At 42.3% G+C, this 10751-nt stretch overlaps 1 protein-coding gene across 3 annotated transcripts in view; it reads left to right on the top strand.

Annotated features, from left to right (window-relative positions):
• Positions 1-9327, top strand: part of dnmbp (dynamin binding protein) — a 34481-nt gene extending 25154 nt beyond the window's left edge. For all 3 annotated transcript variants that reach the window (XM_025057372.1, XM_017034565.2, XM_008313787.3), the window contains 12 exons: positions 1134-1348; positions 1645-1744; positions 2184-2331; positions 4670-4869; positions 4945-5075; positions 5164-5268; positions 5398-5526; positions 6052-6387; positions 6473-6661; positions 6751-6946; positions 7317-7945; positions 8453-9327. In XM_025057372.1, the coding sequence (XP_024913140.1) occupies positions 1134-1348; positions 1645-1744; positions 2184-2331; positions 4670-4869; positions 4945-5075; positions 5164-5268; positions 5398-5526; positions 6052-6387; positions 6473-6661; positions 6751-6946; positions 7317-7945; positions 8453-8638 (2564 nt within the window). In that variant the 3' untranslated portion in view covers positions 8639-9327. The remainder of the gene's footprint in view (positions 1-1133; positions 1349-1644; positions 1745-2183; positions 2332-4669; positions 4870-4944; positions 5076-5163; positions 5269-5397; positions 5527-6051; positions 6388-6472; positions 6662-6750; positions 6947-7316; positions 7946-8452) is intronic.
• Positions 9328-10751: the final 1424 nt, after the last annotated feature.

The following is a 10751-nucleotide window of genomic DNA, read 5'->3' as shown; positions in this document are numbered from 1 at the left end:
CAGGGACGTCGTCCTCAACACCACAAATCCTCTGCTGAGGACAAGGAAAAAATGCACTGTGTGACAACGCAGAACATTATTGGATGAATCCATTATTTTCGGTCTGTTTGACCTTAAAGTATTTTTGGTTGGCGTTTTCATCGCCCACTAACAACAGGTCTTCTCTACAGAGGCTGCCATGTTGAATATTTCCGTTATTATTTCATATTGTAGTACAGCGTTCTCAAACCTTTCCATGCCAAAGACCCCTGAATTCTAAAATGTTTTTGCGTGCGAGTATATTTTTCCTACGTGCTAGCACCTTGTGTGTTAGGATATAGGAATATTCAATTATAAGTAACTTCACTCCTGGACGTTGTAAAATTCTCTGCCTTTAGAGGTTGCTGTTCTCCGTTCATGTTTTTTTTTCTACTATTGTACCTGTCATTGGAATGCTAATGTTTAGAGATGCTAATGTCTACACTGAGCTCATTATCAGATGAGCACTCCTTGGCTTAGAAATATGTTTTACTGATACAGCTGCTAAACAGGTTTATCTGACGTGTGTGTGCTCGTAGCAGGTGCTGTGATCCGCTCTGTTCTGTTCAGTAGTGAGCCGGACAACTGTCCGGGGTGTCCGTCATGGTCTCCTGCTCTGGTTCTTCTCTGAGTCCCAATCACTCTCTCTGCCTCCACTTGAATGTCCCCAAGGGACTGTACGTCTGTAGTTGCTGTTACAGGCCTTTGTGCCAAACACAAAGAGGGCGGGTCCAGTCCAGTTTTGGGTCCATTCATAAAAAGCATCCATGCATGAACCAGGCTCTCCCTGCAGTCCCAGAGAGCCCCAAAGATCGACCTTACAGGGGCGATAGAGGAGACGTTAACCAAAAGCTGGTCAGACAAAACAAGGCTGTGGCGAGGCTGAGTGTGTGGGTGGTCAGTGACACTGACTGTAGGCAGTATCTATAGATATCTGTATATATATTTATATACTGTAAATATTGGTTTTTTTCTCTCAATTGTTGTTACGAACTACTTCCGTAAGCGAGCAGAAGAAATTCCTGAAAATTTGAACCTAGTTTTATTGTAATAACCTTATAGGAATGTTACTAAAAGAAAAAAAACGATAAAATATCCATTTTGTCTCTTTTCAGAAATGACACTCCTGTCCTCTCAGCCCAAACCCCTGGACCTGGCCACGGCCTCGGACGCCAGTCCTGCCGCTGACACCAGTGCGGAAGACCCAGGGCAGAGGATGCTGGAGAAGAGGTCAAAGGTCATTGAGGAGCTTCTGCAGACAGAGAAGGACTACATCAAAGACCTGCAGATGTGCGTCAAGGAAATCATCGAGCCGCTGCGAAAGAAGCAGGTGAGGACCCTCTGGACGAGGATGTGAATTTTGTCGGCTGAGCAATGTTTAGAATGAACAGCGAGGAAAATGCAAAATAGTCAGTGAAGGAAAGAAAATGGAAAACAGTGTCACACAATATCTATTTGACTGAAATGAGGCCCTAATAAAAAGTAAACCTTAAAACAATTAACTTTGCAGCCATGTTTGTCACAAAATAGTAAAGGCATTTAAATTAAACTGTATTAAAACTCCATTCGTGTCTGTTAACGAAACAAAACACTTCTTCCAAATCCCAAATTGTCTGTTTCCTGCAGGTGAAGAACGTGGACTTTGAGGGGCTTTTTGGCAACATCGGCTCCGTCATCGACCTGTCACAGCGGCTCTTCGAGGCGCTGCAGGAGAGCGACTCTATAGGTGCGCAGTTGTTCGTGTGCCGTACAGCTGCTGACCAACAGGGGGCTCGTTCTGTAAAACTCACTTTGACAACCATTCAAAACTGATCAGTTCCTTGGTAGAATATCAACCCAGTCAGTTTTTTCATTAAAATTTTAATGAAAATAGTATGTAAATAAAGGCAGAAAAAAAGGTAAAAAATAAATTAAATTACATACATACATCTGTTCATTCCTTTGTCATTACAAACATAAACACTTGCAAACTATAGTCTTAACGGCAACAGTAGACAAGTAATGCTGAGAACTTTAACACATTTGAAGGGGAAAATGTAGACAAGTAATGCTGAGAACTTTAACAAATTTGAAGGGGAAAAAAACTTTTGTTTTCTCTTTACCGCGGTTGGCTTGCTCACCTTTGTCTGTTTCCTGTTTTGTGTCTTTGTCCACCGTCCCCTCAGGAAGAGTATTTCTGGACTTCAAAGGTGAGGTGCTGGACGTGTACAAGATCTACTGCCAGAACCATGACGACGCTATCTCTCTGCTGGAGAGCTACGAGAAAGACGAAAACATCCAGCGTCATGTGCTGGAGTGTCTGGACAGACTGAGGTGAGGAACTCAGTCGGATTTTTATTCCAGAATTTTAGCTTTGTAGCTCCGGTGTGTTTCAGTTCTCTGCATGCACAATGTGTGTGTACGTGTGAAAACGCAAGCATGAATAACAAACCTGAAGTAAAACATTAAGAGAAATGTGCTCATAGATGGTTTATTATTTGAAAATGTTTGCTTTTACACACAGGCGTTGTACTTAGAAACTACATTTATAGAAGTTGGTGAAACTTCTCTGTACTTAGGGAACGGGGTTTTTCTCTATTCACTTGATGCCGTACAGTATTAGCCTTTAGCTTTTTTTTTACTACAGCCTTAATTTAGCCTTAAATATTTAAATTAGTGCACATCCAAGGTCAGTGTACTCTTGCATGACATGTTTTCCCATCATTTCCTTATGTAGATTTAATGTTGACCCAGTTTGTTTTCCTATTAACATGAAGTCATTTATCACAGGGTGTTTTCTTGTCAGCCAGACTCTGAACTTTAACACACGATCACGTCGAAGGCCTGGAGTACAGTTATATCCAAGTCAAACTTAATACTTCAACTATTTTATCTCTCTATCGCTCGCCAGCATATAACACACAGCAAGCGTGTGTGTGTGTGTGCTTACATGCGTATGTGTGTGTGTTCAGTAGATCTTGGTAATGTAAAGCAGCTGAAGAATGTGCCCTACCTTGTTTTACCTGCAGTTTCACCATGCAGTCAGATACTACTTTTTGTGTCTGTGTCTGTGTGTGTGTGTGTGTGTAAAATACCCACAATCCATCTTTGAAAATAAACACTGGTTTGTTCGACCGGAAGTTTGGAAAAAGAAACAGAAACATCTGTTTAAACAAAGGAACCGTTTATATTTTACTTTAAATGGCTGTTTATGACCAATGATCTGAGTTAGAAGTAAATGGCTGTTGGTTTTTTCATTTGGATTTGGAAACAATTGTACTTAATGTAAGAAAGTGTGCGAGTTGAGGAGAGAGATGAACCACATATCCACACTAAGGAAAAAAGACTTCCTGTTTTTTTTTTTAGTCCACTAGAGACATCTTAACAGTATTCCCCGGCTGTATCCTTTATTCTGAAACAGGTGTTGTCTGACGCTGCTCTCAGTGTGTGTGTGTGTGTAGAGCACAGCGGGGCGGGGTCGAGAAGTATGCCTCATGTCAAACTGCTAATCATCCACTCGTCATTGAGTCTTCAGCCGTGTCCTGACCTCGTCAGTTGTGTTCAGTTCACTACCACAGTGTAGTCAAATGGATACAGTCCACTTTGTGTTCAACAGACAGTCAAGTACAGACCGTGTCCACTTCCTGTTGATCGGGCTTTTCCATCTGTTTATGTCCAAATGGAGTGGGGTCAAAGATGAACTAAACACAGCCATCGTGACATTAACATTGCAAATCAACATAATTAAACAGTTATGTTTTACACATCACTTGATGTGTTGTTAAGTTACAACTTCTTCAAAGCTGTAGACATTTTTTTCCTCAGTGTGTGTGTTGGTACCGAGTATATTCATCTTTGGAAAAGGTCACGAGCGCTGCGTGCCACCTTCTAGAAAACAATGCTTTACCGCCACTCCAGGCGTCCGGCCAGGGCTGACAAAGAGAAAGTTCACAATGCGGGGGGCGGCGCTCCTGACTGCATGCCATTTGCTGACTAATCTTCTCCACGAATCGCTGCACGACTCTCTGTTTCTCTCTGCCCTTCCCTGTCTGTGAAAGTGGAGGAATCTGAAGTATCTTTCTTTTTCATCTGAAGGCGGTTGTTCTTTTTTTTCCTTTTCTTAATCAAAGTGGAATCATATTCATATCCCGTTGCTTGTGTGCCTGCTCGTGCATGTGTTGTGTTGTTTACTACTGTCGTGCAAATAATCCTAACATCAACATCTTCGCCTTGATGGGAATGTGGGAAAAAGTAACTGTTGATCTTGGGATAAGCATTTAATGCCATCTAGTGGACAAGTGCAGCAAAAGCAGTTTTCAGCCACATCTGACGTAAATATGGTAATGAGAACACGGAAGAATTTTACTGCAGTATTAGAATGTGTAAAAAAAATTGAAAGTAATTCCTAATGTTTATTTACTATTTATATTCTCTAAATTAGGTGAAATATGTCACACATTTGGTATTTAACTTCAAATGGCTGTTTATCCACTAGATGGCATTGTTGACATGCAAAGTCAATGCTGTAAACTCTGTAAAATCATGTTTATCATGACATAAACATGATTGGAAACATACTGTCATTGTTGAGTGTGTTATGTAAAAGAAAACACAGTGAAGGTGTGACGTTGGTCCAAGTCAGATTTGTCACACTTCCTGTCGCCTCTTTCAGGGGTAAGACGAACTACATCAACCTGGGCTCTTTCCTTATCAAGCCAGTGCAGCGGGTGATGCGTTACCCGCTGCTGCTGATGGAGCTGCTGGGGGCCACGCCGGAGAGCCACCATGACCGGCCGCAGCTGACCGAGGCCCTGCAGGCTGTCAAGGAGATCAACGTGAACATCAACGAGTACAAACGCAGGAAGGACCTTGGTAAAAAAAAATGTATCCGAATGACCAACCTTTACACGGACTGCTTTCTCACCTGCGTTACCTTTGTGTTCACAGTGTTGAAGTACAGAAAGGGAGACGAGGACACTTTCATCGACAAGATCTCCAAGTTGAGCATGCACTCCATCATCAAGAAATCCAACCGGGTCAGCAGCCACCTCAAGCACCTCACAGGGATTTCGCCACAGGTACGTTGAAATATAATCGTACATCATGTTCGGTCAAAGAGGAGAGACCGTGACGACAGCTGATGAAATGTCTCCTTCCCCATCTTAGATCAAAGACCAAGCGTTCGACGAGGTTGAGAAGAGGTTCAGACTGCAGGAGAGACTCATCAAGTCTTTTATCCGAGACATTTCACTGTACCTACAGCACATCAGGGTAAAAACCTTCAGACTCTAGGAGCCACATAATGTTTGGCCGGTCGAGTTAAAGACATTTTAAAATTCCACATACTGTACATATGTTAATGCTCAGGTCTGGAGTTTTACTGTTCATTTGTCTCTGCAGGAGTCGGCCTCCGTGAAGGTCTTGGCCGCCATCAGTTTCTGTGACATCTACACCGATCGCAGCGTTCCAGACCCTCAACGCTTTGAGAGAGCCCACCGCTGCATCACCGACAAACAGTTCACAGAATTTGTGAGTTGATTCGACTTTATACAAATTCCCTCCGTATAGAGGAAGGGAACTTCCCTACCTTCCTGTAAGAAATGACGTAAAATAAGTGGAAACATCAAGGTGTTTTAATTGAGAGAAAACCTGACCTTTATTTGACCCAAGGACCGACTACAGCGTTTGATAGAAATTTTGAATTTTTGTCCACTATTTTGTTTATCATAAAAGCAAAAGCTGCTCCTGCTCAGAGAACTAAGACCTTGGACCAACCTGAGCTGTTCTCACCTCAGTCTCACCTCAACAAGTAGTGACTAAAACATAGGAGTTGTGAAAAAGTTTTGCTACATTTGTCTGTGAATTTTTTTAACCTGCGGATAAACATAATTTAAAAGCTCTTGAAATTAGAAAAATAATTGAAAATGCCCTAGAAGATATTTGGAAGTTTGTTTTGTTCATATATATAATAAGTAGAGTGAAAACAGAGACACATCTGTGTGTCTTAAAGAGTCAAGTCTTTACTAACCCTCTGGGTTTTTTTCTCCTGAGTAGAAGGAGCGGACAGAGGCCCTGGTCATCAACCCACTCACCCAGCTCCTCCTCATGTTCGCTGGACCGCACAAGCTCATCCAGAAGCGCTTCGACAAGCTGCTGGACTACGACAACTGCAAGGAGCGAGCCGACCGCCTCAAGGACCGCCGTGTGCAGGACGAGCTGCAGGCCACGCGCAACAACTACGAGGCGCTCAATGCCCAGCTCCTGGACGAGCTGCCCGTGTTCCACACTGTAGCGGAGGAGCTGTTCATGGGCTGCGTCAGGGCCTTTTCTCAGGCTCAGAAAGACTTCATAAGGACTACGCTGGGGGAGTTGAAGCCCATCCTTCAGATGGTGAGAGACAGTTTGACTGTCGGTGACAAAAAAAAGGTTGTGAATTATACTAATCCCGTCCTTTTTTTTTAACTCCACACTCTAGTTCTCTAACAACACCGGCAAAGAGGGAACCATAATAGCACAGTTTCAGGAAGAATACGGCCGCGTTCTCCAACTTCTGCAGAGCTTCAGCTTCTGTCCGGAGAACCTGCCTCCAGCCGTCCCCGTGAAGAAGCCCTTTGAGAAAAAGACTCAGGAGAAGCAGACGTCTAAAAAGACACTGCAGAGCCCTGTGAGCTGAAATCATTCACAACATGAAACAATATTTATAAATGTAAAAAAAAAAAGCAGTCAACGCTCACTCGTCTTTGTGACTTTCAGCCAATCATCACACAGACGGAGGAGCACCGTGCAGGACTTCTGGCTCGCTTCGGCCCGGACAAACTCTTCCAGGCTGAGAGGAACTTTAACGCTGCCCAGGATCTGGATGTTTCCATACAGGAGGGAGACCTCGTGGGCGTCATCAAGCAGCAGGATCCCATGGGCAGCAACAACCGCTGGCTGATAGATAACGGAGGTATTTTTTTTTCTTTTTTAATCAACCTTATTGATTCATTCTTGAGTTAACAGCAGGTGTGCTGCAACAGGCTGCCTCTTGGTGGCGCCAAATATATGGTTCCTCTGGGAACCAATCTATTGTTACTAGCATTTCTTTGGGATAAAATCCATATCCAGGTACTAACCTTTACTTCTTTTTGACATGTTAGCATTTTCTGCTAATTTACGATTATATTTTTGAGTAAGTGAAGACTTCTTTATCTTTTTATATCTTTAATTGTAACAGTTTTTACTTTGTTTTTTACAGCGTACACATCTGTTTATATACAGCGGTTAGATTACTGTTCATGTTGAATGACTTTTCCTTTTGTGTTTATCCTGTTTTGCAGTTACCAGAGGCTTTGTGTACAGCTCCTTCCTGAAACCATACAACCAGCGGCGGAGCCAGTCGGACGGTTCCATCGGCTCCTCCAACGAGTCGGGCTACGGCGGCTCCTCCCCAGTTTTCTCCCGCCAGAACAGCAACAGCACACTCACCTTTAACCAGGACACGGCCACCGTCAGCTTCTCCACCTCTCAGAGTCAGTCGTCTCCACACCCGTCAGTGGACTCGACCACCACTTCTCGCCTGAACCACCACAGAGATGCTGCCCCCCCCGACTCCACTGTCAACGCGTCGAACAGAAAGGAAGCTTCAGAGCAGACATATCGAAGCTCCTCTGGTCACAGAGACACTGAACAGCCGTACAGGCACTCGGCCAATCACAGAGATCCCTATGAAACAGGTCACGCGACCTCCAGTAGCCACAGGGAGGCGTCGGAGCTGTCCGAGACCGATTCTTCATCTTCTTCACACAAAAATCACGCACAGCGGCACGGACACTCGGACAAATCATATGGCTCATATCAGCGAAGAAATGAGGATAACGGACGTGAAAAGAAGGCTGCTTATCACAGAGACGAGTACTCTGACCCAAAACCAGAAGCAGAACCTGAGAGTGAGATGGATGGTCATCAGGTGAGATCACGTTACGACTGCCGTCAGTTTTCTGGCATTAGTTCAGTTTTTCCAAACCTTTGTCCTAAGAATTTTAAATTCTGTTTCTGTATTTATTTATGTATTAACAGAACTCCTACGACGTAACTCTTTTTTTTTTCTGTAAGTTGGAACTCTCGTACTGAACAGTCTGACTTACTCCTGGGAGCCGTAACGAAGGGCAAAAAGTTCCCAAAAAACAAAAACAAAAAACTGAATGTAGCACAGTTCAATGTATGGCATAAAACTGGCGAATGTAAACAAAGATGTCTTCCATTTTTAGCTCCACGTGACGACATATTCGTCCCTTCTGCTCGCCAACTTATTCCCGTACAAAATGTGTTTTAATATGGAATGATGAACAAGACTGTTAATAAATTTATAGGAGATGGAGACGTAACCACAGGACCTACTGTAGATAAGGAATAAAACTTGCAGCTGATTATTAGCTGAATCCTAAACATGAATATCACATCATTTTCTCTGCAGATTTATTACGCACTCTACTCGTTCAGTGCCCGATGTGCCAATGAACTGAGCATCACTGCCAACCAGCAACTGCGGATCCTGGAATTCCAGGACATGAACGGCAACAGCGAGTGGTGGCTCGGAGAAGCCGAAGGACAACGAGGCTACGTGCCTTCAAACTACATCCGGAAAACAGAATACACATGAACAAGCCCTGTGGACGATGTCGCAGTGACATCACTGACAGCACTTTGGCCTGATGAAGGCTTTCTATGAGCAGACGGAACAAAGGACTGGATCTGTGGTCCTCGACTCTGACATTGAGGAGCGACCTGCTGCTGCTGCTGAGCTCCTGAATAATAGTGGGACAAGTAAACATTTTTATTTTTTATTTTTTTATTTACTGGAAACAACAGCCTAGTTGTTGTCATCAGTTAAAAATCACTTGATTTGCACCATTTTTTTAGTTGCCACAACAATAAATTGTACTCTCCGGAAGATTAGTATAGTGGGAGACTGCAATGGAAATGAAAAGGACTTGATGTTGAAATAATACTCTTACGGCTGTACTGTTCAAACAATCTGAGGCACTTAATGCTGATCCTGTGGTTTCCAGTTTGGAGTGTCTGTGGATCCACCAGTAAGAATGGAAAGATGATTTCTGTATGCAATTGTTGCAAATCTTCGGTCCACAGAGTTGAATGACATTTGAAAATGGTGTTTACAAGTTCTGCTCCTGGACTCTATTTAACTAGGTTGACACTGTGTGAACAGGCGGTGAGCCATTGACCTGTGAGAGGTTCACAGAGTGATCTTATCATCTTTTACACCAGGGGTCTCTGACCTTGTTTTCCTCTCAGAGCTACTTTTACAAAATAAAAATGGCAGAGAACTACTCATGTTGTGTAACAATTATTTTTGATTGCTCAAACAAACAAAGTCATTAAGCTTTACAATATGTTACTGTCCACATATAGATCCCCAAAATATTATTTTTATATAGCAGCAGATGGTGGCAGTACTCAGCTATTAAGTTGAAAAATGAAGAAATATGATAAAGAAAGAAGATACTACTACTAATAATAATACTAATTATATATATATATATATAAACAGCATATTTGGTATATTTGTAGCGATGTAATAAATACATATACAATACAATACTGAAAATTGACCAAATACAGTATGCTGTTTTTGTTTTTCTACACAATGTCGTCTTCTGTTGACTGAATACAGCACAACCGACTGCCCTCTACAAGTGTTTGACAGTCTCGTGATATACTGTATATAAACGCAGCAGTAGCATTAGCGAACTTAGCTGCTTTAGATATACACGTTTTAAAGCAGCAACATTATTAAAGGTTGAGACGTTACCTGTTTTTCAATCAGTATTATCATTTTATTTTTTTATTGGGTTTTCTTCTATCGAACCATATCTACAACCCATTGGTCGGACCTTGTTGTTGGCGGAGCAAAACCGAACAACCGACCGCATTTCCTAGCAGGATTTCATCATAAAATGTGTCCCTACGCTAAACTGCCCTTGTGGAACATGAATAAAATAGATATCGTTCGACAGAAGAAACCCCAGTTAATGATAACAATGATTAAAAACAGGTAACGTCTCGACCTATAATAATTTTGCTACTGTTTAAAATGTTTATATCTTAAGTAGCTTGTTTCGCTACTGCTAATTCTAATGCTGCCTGTATGTTTATCATGACGACAGTCAAACAGACGGAGAGGGCGGTCGGTTGTACTGTCTTTGGCCAGTAGACGGGGATATTGTGCGGAAAGGAAAATTAAAAAAATAAAAACAACGTATTTGGTCAATTTCCGGCAATGTACAAGAGGTAAGATTTAAACCCAACTAACAAATCGCCACTAGCAAATTATGAACAATATTAAATAAATACATAATATATTAAGTAATACAATTATTAATAATTTTAAATAATGATGAATGATAATAATACTAAATATAAATATGTGTATCTGCTCATATACAAACTAATAAACCTGCACTGTCACCTGGTGGACTGTAGAAGGCGTGTAGGACGCTTGTGATTGGATAACGAGGCGCAGCCGTGCGCTTTAAAAGCGGAAGGAAGTCGTACTATGTCCTGGCCGGTGATGATTTCAAAATGGCGCTGTGTCAAGGCACAAAGAAAAACGTTTGCTATTGTTACGACGGTAGGTATTTCCATCTCTGGTTCTCTTCACTTTAGCGATTAACGCGTCATGTGAAGGACCAGTATTCCGCAGAGTTCAGCAGCGTGTAGACGGTTTAAAACAAACCGTCTACACGCTGCTGAAC

This window comes from Cynoglossus semilaevis, chromosome 8 (assembly GCF_000523025.1).
Source record: "Cynoglossus semilaevis isolate Cse_v1.0 chromosome 8, Cse_v1.0, whole genome shotgun sequence".
Classification (NCBI taxonomy): domain Eukaryota; kingdom Metazoa; phylum Chordata; class Actinopteri; order Pleuronectiformes; family Cynoglossidae; genus Cynoglossus; species Cynoglossus semilaevis.
The sequence above is the reverse complement of the archived record's forward strand: the minus strand, read 5'-3'. Positions and strand labels throughout refer to the sequence as shown.